We start from the raw sequence: 22523 nt of genomic DNA, 5'->3' as shown, positions 1-22523 counted from the left end.
TTCTAACAAACATTTGGTTTCCCTTGCTGTGAATGTTTTCAACTTAAACAGCAAAACAAATGAGTAGTGGCACACAATGTTGACTTTATTTGCTTTTATCGAACACCAAATGTTGTGCATATTTATTGTAAAGGCTTCTGGCAATCTCTCAAAAAGAGATATGTGAGTAGCTGTCAATTTACATCTTATGTCATTGGAATTTCAACCTATCCAAAAAAAATCATCACAAACAAATGTTTTAATGACACAATCATTCATTGTTGTTATCTAACAGGACATATGTTTGTTTCTGCATGAATTAAGCCAGCCATTCTACCATTTGTCAATGTTCAGTCTAGGGAATCCTGGATTATGGTCCAAAATTGTCAAGTTTACAACAAAAAAAAACAAGGACATGATTACAGCCAATGGCATGGCATTGTGACAAAGTTAAACTTGTGTCAGAACAATAAAACTAGCATTCCAGTCATTGTGTGTGTGGAGGGCAGCCACTGTGCAGTAAATCAACTCATTTTGGAGGAATTTCTCCTGCGACGGCTGGTGTGACTGTATTTCCTTGTCTGCTCAGATCGCTCTCTTGAGTGCAACCGCTCATGCGCCTTCAGAAGACGTGGTAACTTGAAGACCTTTCCACACTGGTCACAGGGGTGCCCCTCCGCCGTGTGGTGGATAATTATGTGCTCCTTCAGGTGCTGATTCAGCTTGTATGTCTTCCCACACATGTCGCAGTGGTAAGGGCGTTCGCCCGTGTGCAGACGTTTGTGACTGCTCAAGCTGCTGCTCTGTTTAAAGGTCTTGTCACATATGTCACATCTGTAAGGTTTTACAGAGGTGTGCGTAAACATGTGGGCCTTAATGAGTCCGTTGCTGCCAAAAACCTTCTGGCAGACAGGGCATGGGATCTTGGGCTTGGGGCCATGGTCCCTTTGGTGTTTCTTCAGGTCGAACTCATAAACAAAAGTCTTTCCACACTGGGCACACAGGAACGGGCGGTTCCCAATGTGATAGCCCATGTGCCTCTTCAGCCCACTGGGATGAAAGAAGCGCATCCCACACTGCTCACAGATGAACGGGCGCTCCATGGTGTGCCAGCGCTCGTGGACAGACAGCTTGTATTGGGTTGGGAATCTCTTCTGACAATGAGTGCAGGGAAAGTTATTTTCACTTGCATGAGACTGGATGTGTATTCTGCAATAGAATGCTTGGCTGAAGCCCTTTCCGCAGATGGTGCATTTGTGTGGTTTCGCACCCGTGTGGATGAGCTGATGCTTCTTCAGGTCAGCCTTTTTCCGAAAGCCCTTGTCACACTCATCACACTTAAATGGCCGCGCTTCAGAGTGATTTTTCATATGAGTGGTCATGCCTCCTAAGGACCTGAAGGCCCTGCCACACTCAGTGCACTTGAAAGGTTTCTCTCCTGTGTGAATACGGAGGTGATTTTCCAGCTGAGACGGATAGACAAAACTCTTCCCACACTCCTGGCAAATGATGGTTGCCTCAGGGATTTTCCTCTTCGAGGGTACCGTTATTCTTTGTGGCTTGGGCAGTCTCCTTCGGATAACAGCCTTCTCAAAGAGATTGGCTTCTGTTTCCTGACCCCCAATTACCACACTGCTTCCAAGACATGTGTCACCTGACCGGATCTCCTTGTCTACATCATTGTTTTGTGGAAGGGGTGGCAAGGAAGGGAGCGAGATCGAGTTACTTGCAATGTGGGAGACCCACTGGTGGATACTCGCTACTTTGACCGGTGGGATACACGGTTGGTTCCCATTGGTGACCGTGTCAGGGATGACTAATTTGACTATCTGTAAAGGAGACGATTTGGTGAAGGAACTACTCATCAGTGATACAAGCTGTTGGTGTCTCTCTGTTGGCGACCCTTTTGATGGTGACCCTCCTACTAGTCCGCTAACACCTTGAGGACTAGACACGCTCCCTGGCAGTGCATTGTCACGTACTGCATTTTTCACCCCACTTCCGTTATCCCTGGCATCCTCTTCTCTCCCTACAGTAATATCTTCTCCAGCATGGTCAGAGTCATCTGACATCATTCCCAGATCCTCCAAGTCACTGAAGGAGGCAGGGTTCATGACACTTAGAGCGGCTTCTAATGATTCTGATGGCTCATCAAAATCTGGCTCCATTGATGGCATTCCACAGGCGAGGCGGAAGGACAGCGAAGACAGCACACAGTCACCCACAGAGGAAGTGAGAGGTACTGAGAAAAGATAAAAAATATAAAAAATATTTAAGTACATCACAGTTAAGGATATTCTACGAATTAAAAAAATACTAAGCTTTTTATTTCCATTCCTGTTTAAAAAAAATCATATAATGGTTCGTAATGAACTGTAAGGTCCCGTATGTTCGTTTTTTGTGTGACCCAACCAAATGTACATGGAAATATGAGTTATAGATCTGTCTTTCTCATTGTAAGCAAGTCTGAAAAGTGCTATATCAGTGTTATGCATGCTATTTCTATGCCTTCCATCCTTAAGTTTAGCTTTTTAACCTTTTAATTTAAGGATTTGTAAACTAAATTCATACAGCTAAAAATATTATATTCGTGATCATTGAAAATATATTTCACAGTGGTTTATATTGTACATCCATTATTTAAATTGCTTGTTTTGTCACTAACTGAAAGTAGGAGAACACTACAGAATTTTACCAACCAGGTAATGGCTGAGCGATTTCTCCACATTGTCCTTTTAATTATAGATGTCAAAAATAAAACTTGTAATGTTCTTTGTTTAGCTGTTTATAGATCTACTGTACATACACAGAGAGGATAACAGATAATGATTTAAGTAGAGACTCCAAAGCTTTCTATGGACTGTTTTCAAGCCTACCATTTTTGTTTAACTGGGTTTTATTTAGCAGGTTCTGGTGCTGGAGGAGGATCTTCAGGTGCTCAGGGTCAGACACAGACTGTCCACACTCCTCCAGGTCAGAGGGGGCAGCACTGATAATGGATGCTATCTGAGAAGGAGAGGAAGAACCTGAGATCAGCAAAAGGGGGGTGGCTTAGCATGTGAGGACAAGACAATAATATGGCATGTGTTGACATAAACTGTTATCTAATAATGACAAAATTAGGTATGATCAGTGAACTGTTAGTTATAGACTTGTCATGTACCAGTTCATTACCTGGGAGAGATCTGGCACAGATAGCAGTCGTTCCAGTCTGAGGACCAAGCCTCCCACAAGGGCCTGCAGTGCTGTGTCATACTTGGAGCCATACTGTGTATGGAACTCCTCCTACAGGGAAGGAAAGAGTGACAGTATCTGAGAGAACCTACCTGAATGACGAGCCACTAAAAGCAAGTCAGATGAAAGGGAGAGAGAGAAAGTATTTCAAACCTGGAAGAAGTGCTTCCTCTCATAAGGGTTTTTCAGAAGGGTTTGGACCAGCGCCACAAAGTTAGCCTGCGACTTCTCCACTTCCATATCTTGCTGCTGTAACACAGAATGTGAATAATGTGAACAAGTATAACTTTTCTGGTTATCTGAATTGAGCTATTAATATGAGTAGCTGTTACACCCTTTGAATGTATGCAGGAGAGAGAAAAATATTCTTACCCCTGCGGATGCACTGATGTTAATCTTTCCCAGGAGATGTTGGATGGCCTGAGGGTTAGGTGGACAATCCTTGCGGAACATCTCCAAGATCATCTAAATAATGGGAATCATGGCGATATTGAGTAAACTTGCAACTTCCCTGCCCTCCTTACACACATATAGTTTCTACTGGCATTGATATAAATGTGTCAATCAAAGCATAATCAACCACCCCTCCCATGACCACACATCATGCCACTCACCCTTGCTCTCAGGCCCAGGATGAGTTGAGCCCTCTGTTTGTAACTCAGCAACTTTGGAACAGCTTCAGTCACCACAGTTACAAATTCCTCGACCTTCCCATAGTGCATCACATTGCGTTGATTCACCACATGCCATACAAACGAATACATCAGCCGCAGGGGAGAAATCAATAGTCGCAAAGAGGAGAGAGGAAGTGGGGGACCTATGGAAAGAAGAGGGAACCAATAAATATTTAGGCTGTACTGGTTGTTGCATAACACATTTTTTTAATATTCATCTACAACATCAAGGATATACAAAATATTATGATAAGACTATACCACAGATGAGTTATAATCTCTGGTTTTACTATATTTAGCAGCAATAGCTAGCTACATTTAGAAAGAAAGCCAACATTATATTGACATGAAATGAATGTTGTTAGCTATATTAATAAGTTACTTTACAGTTCACTTGGGGCTGCCTTTATGTTAAATTTGAGCTACTCTAGCTTACGTTAGCCAGGGTTAATAGCATAGACTGTAACGTTGCTTTTAGAAACAACCCCTACCCGTACTGGCAGTCGCTTTGACTCGTTTGTCCATGATGAAAAAGTTGTTATCAAATGTATGTATGGATAATTAACAGCATACAACTGTATATCAACATGCAATAAAATAAATGTGGAAATGGAAACAACAACCGTACATTCAGAAAGTAATTAGTGTCTCGTCAGCAACACTAGAAAAGTATTTCCGGGTCACTGTGTCTGGAAATTTCAAAATAAAAGTAACCACGTAATAGTAAAAAAGTAATTAGCCTCTATTTCAGTGGCGATTTTAGCATGTAAATCTTGGTGTGGCAAACACATTTTTTGGGGGATGCATGCCAGCAAAGCCACTACACAACACAACACTAAACAATACATTAATTGCACTATAACGGTGACAAACAGTGCCCCCAAGCTGTTAGGGCCTACACAAAGCTGTCCCAACAGCAGTCCCGACACCTTAGCACTGCTACACCTGGCTTTCAGCAGAGCCTTGTCTGGCAGCGAAACAGTTCATTCATACTCATTTACTGCCTTTTAAAAAAACATAGCTGATATGGCTGATTTGGTTAAACAAATGTGATTTCTACTGACAATTGAGATGTACACACTATGGCATAAGGGGAGGACAAGCGGATAAGAGGCAATCCGTAATTTCGATTAAGACATTAATGAGCGAGCGACGACAGACGTAGTCAATATAACTATTTGTTCAGCCTTTTTGAAATGTGCAGCGACTGGTTCTTACAGTGTACTCCCTGTACAACATGTCAGAACCGTAGGATAAATAAAGGGGGCATATAAACAGACAATTAAATGATTTAATGATTTATTCAATGATTACATTCCTCTAAAACAGGTTATAGGCTACATGTGCACCACCATGTTAGAATAGTAGGCGAAATTAAGAGGTGAAAATAGACCAAATTATTAGGGTGAGGCACATTGAACACCATTTGGGCTCCCGAGTGGCGCAGCGGTCTAAGGCACTGCATCTCAGTGCTAGAGGCATCACTACAGACACCTTGGTTCGATTCCAGACTGTATCACATGATGGCCGGTGTAAGCCGTCATTGGAAATAAGAATTTGTTCTTAACTGACTTGCCTAGTTAAAAAGATTGTGTCTTTGTGTGTCAAAAAACATATATGTCATATAACACAATTTGACATGTTAAATAACACAATTATATTATAGAATGTTGTGTGTGCTGAATTTGCACATGCAAACCAAGCACCACCACTACTATCAGTAGCACGCGCTGTACAAAAAAAGTTGGCAAACAAGCACACACCGGGCACGAACGATGTGTTTACAATATCACGTTTGCGACCAAGCTTTAACTTCCTGACTGATGTCTTGAGATGTTGCTTCAATATATCCGCATAATTTTCTTTCCTCATCATGCCATCTATTTTGTGAAGTGCACCAGTCCCTCCTACAGCAAAGCACCCCCACAACATGATGTGGGTCACCACTTCCAGCCATGATAAAGAGGTGGAATAGCAGCTCCATCTTGTCTAGATTGAGTTTGAGCGTGCTCAAACTCTAGGTTGAGTTTGAGGTGGTGTGCCGACATCCAAGCTGAGATATCTGCCAGGCATGCAGAGATGCGTGTCGCCACCTGGATGTCAGAAGGGTGGGGCGAGAAAAGTAGTTGAGTGTCTTCCGCATAGCAATGATAGGAGAGACCATGTGAGGATATGACGGAGCCGAGTGACTTGGTGTATAGACAGAAGAGGGCCCAGAACCAAGCCCTGGTGGACATCAGTAGTGAGAGTACGTGGTGCAGACAAAGATTGTCTCCATGTCACCTGGTAGGAGCGGCCTGCCAGATAGGATGCAATCCAAGACTGTACAGAGCCTGAGACACCAAGATCTCTGAGGGTGAAGAGGAGGATCTAATGGTTCATATTTTCAAAGGAAGAGGATAGGTCTAGAAGGATGAGAACAGAGGAGAGAGAGTCAGCTTTGGCAGTTCGGAGAGCCTCCGTGACAGAGAGAAGAGCAGTCTCAGTTGAGTGACCCGTCTTGAAGCCTGACTGGTTAGGGTCAAGAAGATCATTCTGAGAGAGACAGTGAGAGAGTAGGTCTGAGACAGCACGCTCAAGTGTTTTGGAAAGAAAATTAAGAAGGGATACTGGTCTGTAGTTTTTGAGGTCAGAGGTGTCGAGTGTTGGTTTCTTGAGGAGGGGAGCAACTCGGAACATTTTGAAGTCACAGGGGATGCAGCCAGTGGTCAAGTATAAGTTGATGAGGGAGGTGAGGAGTGGGTTAATCAAATCAAATCAACGTTTATTTGTCACGTGCGCTGAATACAACAGGTGTAGACCTTACAGTGAAATGCTTACTTACAGGCTGTAACCAATAGTGCGAAAAAAAGGTATATGTGTGTGTGTGTGTGTGTGTGTGTGTGTGTGTGTGTGTGTGTGTGTGTGTGTGTGTGTGTGTGTGTGTGTGTGTGTGTGTGTGGGGGGGGGGGGGGGGGGGGGAGGTAAGTAAAGAAATAAAACAACAGTAAAAATACTTTTCAAAATAACAGTAGCAAGGCTATATACAGACACCGGTTAGTCAGGCTTATTGAGGTAGTATGTACATGTAGGTATGGTTAAAGTGACTATGCATATATGATGAACAGAGAGTAGCAGTAGCGTAAAAAGAGGGGTTGGCGGGTGGTGGGACACAATGCAGATAGCCCGGTTAGCCAATGTGTGGGAGCACTGGTTGCTCGGCCCAATTGAGGTAGTATTTACGTGAATGTATAGTAAAAGTGACTATGCATATATGATAAACAGAGAGTAGCAGCAGCGTAAAAGAGGGGTTGGGGGGGGGGGGGGCACACAATGCAAATAGTCCGAGTAACCTGTTCAGGAGTCTTTTGTCTTGGGGGTAAAAACTGTTGAGAAGCCTTTTTGTCCTAGACTTGGCACTCCTGTACCGCTTGCCATGTGGTAGTAGAGAGAACAGTCTATGACTGGGGTGGCTGGGGTTTTCGAACATTTTTAGGGCCTTCCTCTGACACCGCCTGGTGAAGAGGTCCTGGATGGCAGGCAGCTTTGCCCCAGTGATGTACTGGGCCGTACGCACTACCCTCTGAAGTGCCTTGCGGTCGGAGGCCGAGCAATTTCCGTACCAGGCAGTGATGCAACCGGTCAGGATGCTCTCGATGGTGCAGCTGCAGAACTTTTTGAGGATCTCAGGACCCATGCCAAATCTTTTTAGTTTCCTGAGGGGGAATAGGCTTTGTCGTGCGCTCTTCACGCCTGTCTTGGTGTGTTTGGACCATTCTAGTTTGTTGTTGATGTGGACACCAAGGAACTTGAAGCTCTCAACCTGCTCCACTACAGCCCCGTCGATGAGAATGGGGGCGTGCTAAGTGCTCGATCTTAGTCCTGTATTGACGCTTTGTCTGTTTGGTGGTTAGTCTTAGAGAATAGCGGGATTTCTTATAAGCTTCCGGGTTAGAGTTCCACTCCTTGAAAGCGGCAGCTCTAGCCTTCAGCTCAGTGCGGATGTTGCCTGTAATCCATGGCTTCTGGTTGGGGTATGTACGTACGGTCACTGTGGGGACGACGTCATCGATTTGTCCTCAAAGCCATCGGACGAATCCCGGAACATATTCCAGTCTGTGCTAGCAAAAGAGTCCTGTAGCTTAGCATCTGCTTCATCTGACCACTTTTTATTGACCAAGTCACTGGTGCTTTCTCTCTTTCTCTCTTTCTTTCTTTCTCTCGGAGGATCTGAGCCCTAGGACCATGCCTCAGGACTACCTGGCATGATGACTCCTTGCTGTCCCCAGTCCACCTGGCCGTGCTGCTGCTCCAGTTTCAACTGTTCTGCCTGCGGCTATGGAACCCTAACCTGTTCACCGGACGTGCTTGTTGCACCCTCGACAACTACTATGATTATTATTATTTGACCATGCTGGTCATTTATGAACATTTTAACATCTTGACCATGTTCTGTTATAATATCCACCCGGCACAGCCAGAAGAGGACTGGCCACCCCTCATAGCCTGGTTCCTCTCTAGGTTTCTTCCTAGGTTTTTGGCCTTTCTAGGGAGTTTTTCCTAGCCACCGTGCTTCTTTCACATGCATTGCTTGCTGTTTGGGGTTTTAAGCTGGGTTTCTGTACAGCACTTTGAGATATCAGCTGATGTACGAAGAGCTATATAAATACATTTGATTTGATTTGATTTGATTTGCTTTCTGCTTAAATTTTAGCTTGTAAGCAGGAATCAGGAGGATATAATTATGGTCAGATTTGCCAAATGGAGGGTGAGGGATAGCTTTGTACGCGTCTCTGTGTGTGGAGTAAAGGTGGTCTAGAGTTTTTTTCCCCTCTGGTTGCAAATTTAACATGCTGATAGAAATTTGGTAAAAAGGATTTAATTTTCCCTGCATTAAAGTCTCCAGCCGCTAGGAACGCCGCCTCCGGATGATCGTTTTCCTGTTTGTTTATGGTGGAATACAGCTCTTTTTGTGTGGTCTTAGTGCCAGCATCGGTCTGGGGTAGAACGTAGACAGCTACAAAAAATACAGATGAAAACTCTCTAGGTAGATAGTGTGGTCTACAGCTTAACATGAGATACTCTACCTCAGGCGAGCAAAATATTGAGACTTCCTTAGATATCATGCACCAGTTGTTGTTTACAAATATACATAGTCCTTCCCCCCTTGTCTTACCAGACGCCGCTGTTCTATGCTGCCGATACAGCGTATAACCAGCCAGCTGTATGTTGATAATGTCGTCGTTCAGCCACGACTCCGTGAAGCATATGATATTACCATTTTTAATGTCCCGTTGGTAGTTTAATTTTCCTCGTAGGTTGTCGATTTTATTTTCCAATGATTGCATGTTAGCTAGTTGAACAGAGGCAGTGGGGGTTTGTTCGATTGCCAACGAATTCTCAGAAGGCAGCCGACCTCTGTCCTCTTTTTCTCCGTCTTCTCTTCACGCAAATGACAGGGATTTGGGCCTGTTCCCGGGAAATCAGTATGTCCTTCATGTCGGGCTCGTCGGACTTGTTAAAGGAAAAAAAAGCTTTTTCCAGTTTGTGGTGAGTAATTATTGTTCTGATGTCCAGAAGTTATTTTCTGTCATCAGAGATGGTACCAGCAACATTATGTACAGAATAAGTAAAAAAATAAGTTACAAACAACGCAAAAAAATGAACAAAAAAACACATTTGTTTAGGAGCATGTAAAACTTCAGCCATCTTCTCCGGCGCAATGATACAATCGCAATCCGGCGCCATCCTGTCACGCCCTGACCATAGAGAGCCTTTTTATTCTCTATGTTGGTTAGGTCAGGGTGTGACTAGGGTGGGTTATCTAGGTTGTTTTATGTCTATGTTGACCTGGTATGGTTCCCAATTAGAGGCAGCTGTTTATTGTTGTCTCTGATTGGGGATCATATTTAGGCAGCCATTTCCCCACTGGTGGGATCTTATTTTGAGTTAGTGCATGCTGCACCTCTTATGTTACGGTTCGTTGTTTATTTGTCACGTCCTGACCAGTATAGGGGTTATTTGTTATCGTAGTTTGGTCAGGACGTGGCAGGGGGTGTTTATTTTATGTGGTTCAGGGTGTGTTTTGTGTATGTGTTTAGGTAGAGGGGGTATTTGATTTATTAGTCCGGGGTTTGTTAGTCATTGTTCTATGTTAGTATATTTCTATGTTCTATCTAGTCTTTTGTAGTTCTATGTTTAGTTAATTGGGGTTGGACCTTCAATTGGAGGCAGCTGGTTATTGTTGCCTCTGATTGAGGGTCCTATAATTAGGAGTTTGTTTTTCATGGGATTTTGTGGGAGATTGTTCTTGTTTAGCTGTTTGCCTGACGAGACTGTCCAGTTCGTTTTGTATACGTTTCATGTGTTTTCCTTCTTCACCAAATAAAAAGATGAGTGTACATTTTCCTGCTGCGTCTTGGTCTCTACCCTACGACACCTGTGACATTATTTCCTTTTTTGTTTTGTAAGTTTCACAAAAATAAAGATGTGGAACTCAGAGCATGCTGCGCCTTGGTCCGTCTCTCCACACAATCGTAACACATCCTCGACTTTCGTCTGCAGTCGCTTGCTTCAGAATCCTTACCACTCAAGCAAGACCATTAACATTTTATATTCATCCAATGTTTGCTATATTTTTGGATGACGTGATGATGTCGTCGCTGCTCATGAATATGATGTTGGTGACCCAGTGGATTCTGCTGAGGGGTGGCTCATAATAATGGCTAGAACAGAGTTTTTGGAATGACATCAGACACATGGAAACCATTTCACTAATTCCGCTCGAGCCATTACCACGAGTTCATCCTCCCCAATTAAGGTGCCACAAAACTCCTGTGGTTGGTCCATATAAACTGGATGCAACCCGTACAGACAGTCCATGAAGCGGTGTATGTGAACGTGAGTAGATTACCTTGAAAACAACGGTTGGACATCTTGGACGTTGTCCCCAGTTCTTATTAAACCTCAGTGATCCAGGTAGTGTTGCTGCCGTGAATCAGAAAATATTCGAAACATCCAACCAGAAGTTTTTTTCGGGCAGCATAGAAGTTGGCAGCATTACCGCCACCTAGCATGCTGGAGGAATTTGACGCGTAGACTACAAAAAACATTGAAAATCCTATAGCGCAGGGTAGGCCTACTCTTGAATACACATATACTTTTTAGGCCTACACAAATGTCTGGATGGTTTGTACACTTTGCACACTGTCAGTGCTAATTGTCTGCGTTCTGTCTGGACCAACCATACCTAAATAGGCATAAACACACCAACAAACAGGCGCATTAACTGATATTATATTCAAATTGGGCCTTGACCTTACCTGTGTTTGTCATGATAATCCTTGTCATGATAAATGTTAATATTATATTTCAACACATTTGTGAAAGTCCCCAGTAGGCAGATTTAGATCACTTCCTCTACAGCTGAGGGAGGTTTGTGTACAGCTCTGTATCACTGTGTGAACGGAGTAGCTTCATGCTGCTGACAGTAGTAATCTCCTGCATCTTCAGCTTGAACTCCACTGATGGTCAGAGTGAAATCAATATCATATCCAGTGCCATGATATCAACCAGATGTTAAACCTCTGTCAAAGTTGATGATGAATTTAGGAGCTTCTCCAGGTCTCTGATGGTACCAGGCTAAATCATTGTCAATGGCACCGCTAGCTTTACAGCTGATCGTGGCAGACTCTCCAGACTGTGCCATGACAACTGCAGGAGTCTGGGTCAATAAAATGTCACCTGCATAGCCTGGAAGAGATAAAACAATATGAATTTGCAGTCTTTGATTTAGATTAAACCTTTTTCAGTTCAAATATGGATATTAGAATAAATAATTGTTGTTTAAAATAGGATAATGATATTAAAATCGATAGCTTTAAGGTTAATTACTGAAGTAATTCCAAACTTACCATTTGTGTAAAATGCAAGGACCATGATAGTTACGGAGATAAAAGCCATTTTTTGTCTTATGTTGTGTTGCTTCTATAAAGGACACGTTTAACTCACAGGGCTATAAACACTTTAAGCCCACTGAAGCATGTGCTGTCAATGCAAATTGTCTTCATATGCAAATGAGCAAACAGTCTGATGATACATGACACCTGTGATATGAATGCTCTTGACAAATCATCAGTGAGATTATCAGAATTTTTGTGTGGTTTATTTATTCATAAAAAAACCCAATATCAATACTGTCCAATATTGTAAGACAGACACTAATATAAAAACATTGTCTAGATATATTTTTGTTCACTTTAGAGTTACAGTATTTCCCTCCCCTTGTAAATATATCTGTCCCCTATTGGCTCCTAACATCCTACACAGACAAAATGTACTTTGTTAAGTCACCTTGTGTGTGCCTGATCAAAACCTTACAGAGAGTAACAAGTGAGTGACTTGTCACGAGTTGTACGTTCATCCTCCTCCATGTTGTCTGACTCGTATTTGCTACCAACCACTCTCATCGAGCAGCTTTTGTTGTCACGCTCTCACTCTCTCTCTCTCTCTCGCTTGCGCACACACACACACACACACACACACACACACACACACACACACACAGACACACGTGCACACACACACACTATGTGACTGGGTGACAGTGGACTGGTACACAATACTGTCCTTGTGCCGTACACAAAAGGTCAGATGAATCAAAGCATATGAATCACAGACAGCTGTCTCTCCTCTCAGGCTCTCAGACGCACTTCTAATCCACATCACTGCCAAATATCCTCCTCATATTCTTGGATACTACACTGGATATTGATTCACAATCCATTTGATAACATTTATGATAAATATTTAGCTGGAAATGTTAACGAAACAGCACAGAGACGTTTTTGTGAGATGACGGCATGGGGCTTGAAGAGGCTCAGGGCAGGTTATGAATGGGTAGGGGACAACAACTCTTTAAAAAAAAAGTTATGTCCCCATTTAGATAGAACACAAATATCAAACAAGTAAGAGTTTTTAAAATGTGTGCGTGCGGGTAAGTGTATGAATGGCAGTGACAGACAGTAGTGCTCACAGGCGGCCCTTGCGACATTAGTCCGCCGGACTCTCGTCTATAGTATTTACATGTCATCATGACAAGTCCTCTGCCTGAAGGAAGAAACATTGGATTTCAAGTCTTCCTTCTTAACTTCTCAAGTTCCATATGAAGAGCAAAGTGAGTAAAAATCCATATTTTTATGTATGATATTATCAGATTTTCCTTTTGTGATTTTTTTTTTTGAACGTTTCTAGAATTAACTTGAGGGTTGATGAGAAAGTGAAGCCATATACAGATTCAGAAAAGAAAGCAATGTACGGAGGGGTTGGGAAAGGAAAGTCTTCCCTTTCTGATGTGCTTCCTCTGTCAGATTCGGACGACCACGTGTGTCCTCCTATTTCTATTCACAAGTCTTGGAGTATGCTCCGGAGGATTTGGGAATCCTGTAACAGATGATGTGAGCAGGCTGATGTTATTGGTAAGAACTTCTACATACTCTAACCTGAACTGTACTATGCAAAACTAGTCTGGTGATTATTTAGAGTTTATTTAATCATTAAAACTACATTAAATCTCTTCTTTTGATACAGAAAATGGGTCAAACTGGGCAAAAAATAAATGACCAAATAATCCTAATTTATTTTTACAGAAACACAATATTCCGAAGGGTTATAACATTTCTATACATTATCTTCCCAAAGAGAGGGTGAGTAGAATTTCTCAAAAACAAAACATCATGCAGAAACTATTAGAAGGAGAGAAGTTGTGCTGGGTGGTCTTAAACTTTGGCAGCATTGTTGTTGATGAACATTTTTGTTTTATCTGGAATCTGTGGAATGGAATTATATGTAACCTAGTCGGTTTTCTTCCTTTTTCTTTCTCCAGAGTGGTGTGTGCTGGGTTCTACTGAATATCTATCCACTGGAACAAAGCCTTAGGGAACTGGCCCGGGTGTTTGGTGCCATTTCTTCCAACAAAGATAATATTATGATCTTCATCACCATGCTGCAAAATCTACGTTTCCAATTTGATCATGAGGAGCTGGTAATGCCTGTCAGTTCTCCCAAATGTAGATCCAGATACTTTAAACCCAGTTACTGTAGACCCAGTTACTGTAAACCCAGTTACTGTAGACCCAGTTACTGTAGACCCAGTTACTGTAAACCCAGTTACTGTAGACCCAGTTACTGTAGACCCAGTTACAGTAGACCCAGTTTATTCACTGTATTAAGGGGTGCAACCATCCTGATGTTTACTTTGTTTGTCTGCACTTCCAGGAGGCAACAATGCAAGTCTTTAAATGCCACTATAGGGCGGTCAAATGGCCATCTGGGCTGTATTTTGACTATATCAGAGACATTTTGAATTCTGCAACTCACCAAGAAGGAGGATTCCGCTGTGTGCCTCCACCCTGCCCTGCCCCTACTACACCAGGTAAGAAACACGCCCCAACACACAGTATCCATTCAGCCCCCACATACAGCATTCACAAGTCTCTTCCTCACAGAGCGTGTTGTTGTCGCTCTCAGGAAGTGAAGCACAGGACCATGAACAGACTCGGTCAAGGGGGAGTCTGCTGTCCCTGCTTCCGATCCCAGTCACAGCCTGCGTGTTCCTCATTGTGTGGGTGGTAAGTTAACAATGTGGATGGCTTGCTCAGGCTGTATGACAGTGTCTGGTCCAGAAGACCTACAGGGTATGCAGACTCTTGTTCCAGCCCAGCACTACTACTACGCACCTAAATCAACACTTCAACTAATCATCAAATGTGTTAGTACTCACCAACAAACTAACATGGTCCAAGCACACCAAGACAGGCGTGAAGAGGGCACGTCAAAACCTATTCCCCCTCAGGAAACTAAAAAGATTTAGCATGGGTCCTCAGATGCTCAAAAGGTTCTACAGCTGCACCATCAAGAGCATCCTGACTGGTTGCATCAGTGCCTGGTATGGCAACTGCTCGGCCTCCGACCGCAAGGCACTACAGAGAGTAGTGCGTACGGCCCAGTACATCACTGGGGCCAAGCTTCCTGCCATCCAGGACCTCTATATCAGGCGGTGACAGAGGAAGCCCCTAAAATTTGTCAAAGACTCCAGCCACCCTAGTCACAGACTGTTCTCTCTGCTACCGCACGGCAAGCGGTACCGGAGCGCCAAGTCTAGGTCCAAGAGGCTTCTAAACAGCTTCTACCCCCAAGCCATAAGACTTCTGAACACCTAATCAAATGCCAACCCAGACTATTTGCATTCCCCCCCCCCCCCCCCCCCCCCCCCCCATTTTACACCGCTGCTGCTCGCTGTTGTTATCATCTATGCATAATCACTTTAATAACTCTACCTACATGTACATATTACCTCAACTAACCGGTGCCCCCGCACATTGACTCTGTACCGGTACCCCCCTGTATATAGTCTCGCTATTGTTATTTTACTGCTGCTCTTTAATTACTTGTTACTTTATTTCTTATTCTTATCCATATTTTTTTAACTGCATTGTTGGGTATGGACTCGTAAGTAAGCATTTCACTGTAAGGTCTACACCTGTTGTATTTGGCGCATGTGACTAATACGATTTGATTTGATACATGGCTAGAACAAAAGCCTGCACACTGGCTCTCCAGGACTAAGACTGAAGAGCACTGGTGTATGGTTTTGGATTCTTCAACATGATACTCTGTTCCACAGATTAAATCTAGAAGAGGAGGCTCCCCAGAGAGTAACCTTGAGAGAGGCCATAGAAGGCTGTCCACTAATGTGGAACGGACCATAACCATCCCTATTCCACCAGTCACCAGTACAACTGAGACACCAATAATGGGTGAAGCCTGATCACCACTGAGGGAGCAAATGAAGCCAACATCAAGAACTGCATAGAGAGCAGAAAGCTCCCCCTCTGGACTGGTGTCACTCTGGACTGGTGTCACTCTGGACTGGTGTCACTCTGAACTGGTGTCACTCTGAACTGGTGACACTCTGAACTGGTGACACTCTGAACTGGTGTCACTCTGAACTGGTGACACTCTGAACTGGTATCACTGATTCTTCTTGGGTGATATCCCTGAGAGAACAGAGCTGACATCTCTTATTTGGTATCTTTGACATATCGGAGCTGATATCTCTAAAATATATGGGCTGATATAGGGGTCTCACTTAAACAAGGGACAACGGTGATAAGACATTAATCAACCGCTTACTAAAACTATATCATTTGGACTGTCATATATTTTGATACAACACCATGTATCACAGGTTCCTACCTTGTCTATGTCTGTCTAATCAGAGATTTTGACATGACAACATATCAGAGACATTCTCTACTGAGACTGAACTTTGTTGTGGCCTAAAGATCTATTGCTGCTGTGTGGCCACAGTGTGTGCTGTCTCACCCCCTCTTTGAGTCACATCATCAGTGTGTGTGTGACTACAGTATGACAGTTTAACTGCCTGCTGTGTGTGTGTGTGTGTGTGTGTGTGTGTGTGTGTGTGTGTGTGTGTGTGTGTGTGTGTGTGTGTGTGTGTGTGTGTGTGTGTGTGTGTGTGTGTGTGTGTGTGTGTGTGTGTGTGTGTGTGTGTGTGTGTGTGTGTGTGTGAGAGAGAGAGTAAGCTACCCTGCTCTGGATGATCTCAGTGAGGGCCATAAGAGGGGCTTGTTCTCGCCACAAAGGAAATGAGCCGTAGGCTGAAGGAAATACCAGTTCCATGCTAACTGACAGAGACGGATCCATATGAATCAAAAACCGTTTGATCCTCAATCCCCAGACAGCAGGAAATCAGGATTATCTGCCATCTCCTCTCATGCTGCACTATCACACGCATCATGAAGCCTTCTCACTGGGCACAGACGTCAATTCAACATCTATTCCACGTTGGTTCAATAAAATTTTATTGCAATGACGTGGAAACAACTTTGATTCTACCAGTGTGTACCCAGTGGGTTAGGACTAACTGATTTCAAGCATAAGTTATGGCTGCTTTTTAACTCCCCTCTAGTGGTCAGATACAGTTACTATACTTGATTCCCTCAGCACCTGCAGTAGGTCCCAGCTGTAGCAGTACAGTCACTGTGCAGTCTGACTGAGGGAGGTTTTTGTATGGCTCTATATCACTGTGTGAACACCTAGACACTTTGTGTATATAGTGTAGTGTAGATTGTGTAGTGTAGCATTGATAGTGTATGTAGTGTAGATAGTGTATGTAGATAGTGTATTTAGTGTAGGTAGTGTAGTGTAGATAGTGTATGTAGTGTAAATTATGTAGATAGTGTATGTAGATAGTGTATGTAGATAGTGTATGTAGTGTAGATAGGGTATGTAGATAGTGTACAGTGGGGGGGGAAGTATTTGATCCCCTGCTGATTTTGTACGTTTGCCCACTGACAAAGAAAGGGTTAGTCTATAATTTTAATGGTAGGTTTATTTGAACAGTGAGAGACAGAATAACAACAAAAGTATCCCGAAAAACGCATGTCAGAAATGTTATAAATTGATTTGCATTTTAATGAGGGAAATAAGTATTTGACCCCCTCTCAATCAGAAAGATTTCTGGCTCCCAGGTGTCTTTTATACAGGTAACGAGCTGAGATTAGGAGCACACTCTTAAAGGGAGTGCTCCTAACCGCAGCTTGTTACCTGTAAAAAAGACACCTGTCCACAGAAGCAATCAATCAATCAGATTCCAAACTCTCCACCATGGCCAAGACCAAAGAGCTCTCCAAGGATGTCAGGGACAAGATTGTAGACCTACACAAGGCTGGAATGGGCTACAAGACCATTGCCAAGCAGCTTGGTGAGAAGGTGACAACATTTGGTGCGATTATTTGCAAATGGAAGAAACACAAAAGAACTGTCAATATCCCTCGGCCTGGGGCTCCATGCAAGATCTCACCTCGTGGAGTTGCAATGATCATGAGAACGGTGAGGAATCAGTCCAGAACTACACGGGAGGATCTTGTCAATGATCTCAAGGCAGCTGGGACCATAGTCACCAAGAAAACAGTTGGTAACACATTACGCCCTGAAGGACTGGAATCCTGCAGCGCCCGCATGGTCCCCCTGCTGAAGAATACATATACATGCCCGTCTGAAGTTTGCCAATGAACATCTGAACGACTCAGAGGACAACTGGTGAAAGTGTTGTGGTCAGATGAGACCAAGATGGAGCTCTTTGACATCAACTCAACTCGCCGTGTTTGGAGGAGGAGGAATGCTGCCTATGACCCCAAGAACACCATCTCCACCGTCAAACATGGAGGTGGAAATATTATGCTTTGGGGGTGTTTTTCTGCTAAGGGGACAGGACAACTTCACCGTATCAAAGGGACGATGGACGGGGCCATGTACCGTCAAATGTTGGGTGAGAACCTCCTTCCCTCAGCCAGGGCATTGAAAATGGGTCGTGGATGGGTATTCCAGCATGACAATGACCCAAAACACACTGCCAAGGCAACAAAGGAGTGGCTCAAGAAGAAGCACATGAAGGTCCTGGAGTGGCCTAGCCAGTCTCCAGACCTTAATCCCATAGAAAATCTGTGGAGGGAGCTGAAGGTTCGAGTTTCCAAACGTCAGCCTCGAAACCTTAATGACTTGGAGAAAATCTGCAAAGAGGAGTGGGACAACATCCCTCCTGAGATGTGTGCAAACCTGGTGGCCAACTACAAGAAACGTCTGACCTCTGTGATTGCCAACAAGGGTTTTGCCACCAAGTACTAAGTCATGTTTTGCAGAGGGGTCAAATACTTATTTCCCTCATTAAAATGCAAATAATTGTATAACATTTTTGACATGCGTTTTTCTGGACTTTTTTGTTATTGTTTGTCACTGTTCAAATTAACCTACTATTAAAATTATAGACTGATCATTTCTTTGTCAGTGGGCAAACGTACAAAATCAGCAGGGGATGAAATACTTTTTTCCCCCACTGTATGTAGTGTAGATAGTGTATGTAGATAGTGTATGTAGTGTAGATAGTGTATGTAGATAGTGTATGCAGTGTAGATAGTTTAATATGTAGATAGTGTATGTAGTGTACAGTACATGTGTCTCATGTTTGAGTCCAGCATCATTCACAGTCTCACTCACAGATCTAACGGTCAGTAATCTGCTCATGAAAATAGTTAATATAATGCTAGAATATTGCATCAATTTAATCGGCCATTTGGTTGTGAGGTCCATATGAGGACTTGTTTTGGGGGGCTAAAGTGATTGTAACTTTGAAGTAATGTTGAGGTCATAACACCTTTTGTTTAACTTCTGTAGATCTTGCTTTATATATGGACAGATAATGTGTTTCAAAACTTCAAATGATTTTTATATATACACTTAAAGACCATGACAAATACTATAAGTCATAACCATGATGATGATGATGGTCATGTGATCTGAATGACTGCTTTCTAACCATATTGTAACATGTAACAGTTGACCTCATCTGGTGACCAGTGTTCCATGTCACTGTCTCTTCCCTCTCAGACACTGCAATCTGACTGAGGGAGGTTTTTGTACAGCTCTTTATCACTGTGTAAACACATTGGGATTGTGGTAACTCTGACAGTAGTAATCTCCTGCATCTTCAGCCTGGACTCCACTGATGGTCAGAGTGAAGTCACTCCCAGATCCACAGAAAAGGTTCACCTTGAAAGCAGCAAGCAAGTGTCCAGAGGAAGATGGTGATAAAAGTCATGGTTATTGTGGGTTCTGTTGTCATGAAGGACAGCTCTCAGTCATGAAGTGTTAAACTCACAGGGATATAAATGCTCTTAGAGCAGCGGGGCAGATGCATTATGCAAATGGAGGTTTCAAATGTATTTCCGTTTCCAGGAAGGCTCACATCTTTAGAATGTATTTTATCCTGCATGTGCTAATTTTTATAACATCAAACAGCAACTTTTTAATCACATCACTAATGTATGATGTTTTTTAGGCACATCACCATTATATTTTTATTCTGATGATGATCAGATATAATGAACTGTCTGTTCACTCATGCTTGGTCTCTCATGTAAGTTCCTCTAATCAGTTAGTGAACACTTCTCTAAACTAAAGCTGGTGGGATTCCTCTGGTAGTGTTGTCTGTCCTCTGTGACTTTACCACCACTGTTAAATCTGAGATCAACATGTTTAATAAAGGAATATACAACATGGATCACTATCACTACTGCAGCTGTTGTCTTTCATATGGACAGTATGGAGGAATACTAGCAACTGGATCTAATGCTGGACTGTACCTACAAACTAGGAGGACCTGATACACAGAAGAAGGAAAAAATAGTCATATCTGGATTTAAGATTAAATTAATTTGTATTATCTAGAAACAGTTTGTTCTACCTGGAAGATGGTCAGGTGTATTAGTGTTGATTATGATTCTGTATGACTGATCTTCACTGTAACAGCTGCAGCATCATAACACAGAGAGGTTTTTGTACCAACAGTAGTAGGGATTGTATCACTGTGGTGGACTTTTGGTAGCGGCACCAGACTAGATGTTGGAAGTAAGTAAACAACTAAATTAACTGTTTTATTCACCTTTTGATGTCGTGTTTCAATATTTCTATAAATTTAGCCTCAATATTGAGGATTTTTTAACTAACTTTTTTTAACATGATTTTGGGAAACAAAATACACATAATATAGCCAGTTAGAATATGAATGTTATTACGTCTAATCAAATTTGACCTGTCTTTAAACTATGAAAGTGATTAGCCTACATTCTAGATTAGTTGTATGAATAAACATACTGCACCTTGTAGGAAATGTTCAATAAACAGTAGTTTCAGCAACGTCTTTAGGAAAACAAAACAAAAAAACACTTTATTTCAAATGAACAAGATAAAATCATCTTTGGCAAGTATTCATACCATATTAGAGTCAATGATTTGAACCACAGTCTAAAGAAATTCAGCTTGTCCAATGGTCAGGAGGTTTTTGTACAAGCAGTAATAGGGATTGTATCACTGTGGTACACTTTTGGTAGCAGCACCAGACTAGATGTTGGAAGTAAGTAACAAGATCTCTTGATATTTCTTTCTGTTTACACTAAGTATATTACTCTTACACTCTGTCTATATGAAAATATAGCGATTTTAGATTTTCAAAATGTTTTCATTGCTTTTGACTGGGCCTTCTTTCATTTTGTTGAATCAAAATGTTAAATTGTAGGGTTATTTATGTCTGATTTGTATATTGCAGAATATAACTCTTAGTTCTGGTATGACAATTTTCAATAGTATTGGATATAGTAGTCATTATTGTTGCACTGAGTTCATGGTATCGTTCACTGTTAGTGTGAAGACAAAAGGTCTCAGTTATGTTTGTAACCAACTTCATGAACTAACATGGTTGATATGTGATTAAAAATAATTTAGGCTCAAATTCTGCAAATACTATGAATATGACTAGGCCATTCTCATCAGATCCATTCCTAAATAATATCTGTATGACATGTATAACTGACGTCGAATAACTTGTAACTCTACTTATTTAATACTTGTTCAGTTCATAAATCTGCTTTATCATATTACTAAACAATCTCACTAAACAATCTAACTTTTACATTCAAAATTAGAAGGCATTTCCAATTCACTTTACTTTGACATGTACTTTGCTGAAAATGAGCTCTTACTGTAGTTGTACTTGATGTAGTTAATAAGTTGATGTCTTCTGTTTGTTCCAGGTAACAGTGCCCCCACCCTCACCGTCCTGCCCCCCTCTAGTGAGGAGCTGTCCAGTACAGCAACAGCCACACTGACATGTCTGGCCAACAAGGGCTTCCCCTCAGACTGGACTATGAGCTGGAAAGTGGATGGGACCAGAAAGGGGCAGGAGGCCAATCCCGGGGTCCTGGAGAAGGACGGTCTGTACAGCTGGAGCAGCACCCTGACTCTCACTGCCCAGGAGTGGACCAAGGCAGGAGAGGTGACCTGTGAAGCCCAGCAGAAATCCCAGACTCCAGTCACCAAGACCCTAAGGAAGGCTGACTGTTCTGGGTAGGACCCACCAGCCACACACCCCCGTGGAGAGAGATTGCTGGTTCCTCTGCTTTGACTTGCTTCGTTCTCTGATTTAGTGATCACTCTCATATAGACTAACAGGGGTCTTGACTTGAGTTCATGTGTCAATCCATTCTGTAGACTGAGATTTTGTTAGTTTTAGATTTGATGTGATCTGTTTTATTCACTGTCATGTTTGCTTTGACGCTTCAGTTGTGTAATAATGGATTCAAATAAAGATGTATTTTTGCAATGCATATTTGTGTTGTTTCTATTAATTAACTGGATCATAGATATATTTGGAATAATAAATGCATTCAAGAAGGCTGATTCATGGTGTCTTTGAAAACTTTCAGTCCTAAACCTCATTCTCACTGAACATCATCACTGACCAGTATTTAAAACTATCACAATATACTATGATATAATAGAAGAGGTTCTGCCATGGAAGTAGTTGATGACTGTCTGTATTCATCAGGATACTGAGTCTGTGTCAGACCTGTTTAACTTGACAGACTTTACAGCAATAAAATAAGAACTATCACAAAGTCTTCCGGTATCTTGGACGTGTGTTATAGTCTGTGATTTGAAGCTAAATACATTATAAAAATGACTAATATTACAAGTGCCACTACTTCAAGATAGAGAGTAGAGTTATAGTCTTCTCTACCTCCA

General features: G+C 42.4%; 2 protein-coding genes and 1 pseudogene across 4 annotated transcripts; 2 read left to right on the top strand and 1 right to left on the bottom strand.

Annotated features, from left to right (window-relative positions):
* Positions 1 to 64: 64 nt before the first annotated feature.
* On the bottom strand, positions 65 to 11878 carry LOC106576307 (uncharacterized). Of its 2 annotated transcripts, XM_014153405.3 has the most exons (8): positions 11780 to 11878; positions 11189 to 11618; positions 3828 to 4030; positions 3586 to 3678; positions 3367 to 3462; positions 3154 to 3264; positions 2856 to 2985; positions 65 to 2221 (listed from the first exon to the last, which is right to left on the bottom strand). In XM_014153405.3, exons 2-8 carry the CDS (start codon positions 11214 to 11216, stop codon positions 504 to 506), a joined length of 2379 nt encoding a protein of 792 aa, XP_014008880.3. In that variant the 5' UTR covers positions 11217 to 11618; positions 11780 to 11878; the 3' UTR covers positions 65 to 503. The 2 variants fall into 2 exon arrangements, with proteins under 2 accessions (XP_014008880.3, XP_014008879.3); XM_014153404.3 differs by lacking the exons at positions 11189 to 11618; positions 11780 to 11878 and adding an exon at positions 4379 to 4565.
* A 1151-nt stretch (positions 11879 to 13029) lies between these two features.
* On the top strand, positions 13030 to 15693 carry LOC145861334 (uncharacterized). The gene is made up of 6 exons (XM_082963336.1): positions 13030 to 13041; positions 13235 to 13342; positions 13750 to 13908; positions 14142 to 14298; positions 14394 to 14494; positions 15550 to 15693. The coding sequence occupies exons 1-6, from the start codon at positions 13030 to 13032 to the stop codon at positions 15691 to 15693; spliced, it is 681 nt and encodes a 226-aa protein (XP_082819462.1).
* Positions 15694 to 19825: 4132 nt separating this feature from the next.
* Positions 19826 to 22105, top strand: LOC106576340 (Ig kappa-b4 chain C region pseudogene; annotated as a pseudogene). The gene is made up of 3 exons (XR_014381064.1): positions 19826 to 19860; positions 20272 to 20351; positions 21533 to 22105. The product of XR_014381064.1 is annotated as an Ig kappa-b4 chain C region pseudogene (transcript).
* Positions 22106 to 22523: the final 418 nt, after the last annotated feature.

Source organism: Salmo salar, chromosome 17 (assembly GCF_965601325.2).
Source record: "Salmo salar chromosome 17, fSalSal1, whole genome shotgun sequence".
Classification (NCBI taxonomy): Eukaryota; Metazoa; Chordata; class Actinopteri; order Salmoniformes; family Salmonidae; genus Salmo; species Salmo salar.
This window is presented reverse-complemented; position numbering and strand designations above follow the sequence as displayed.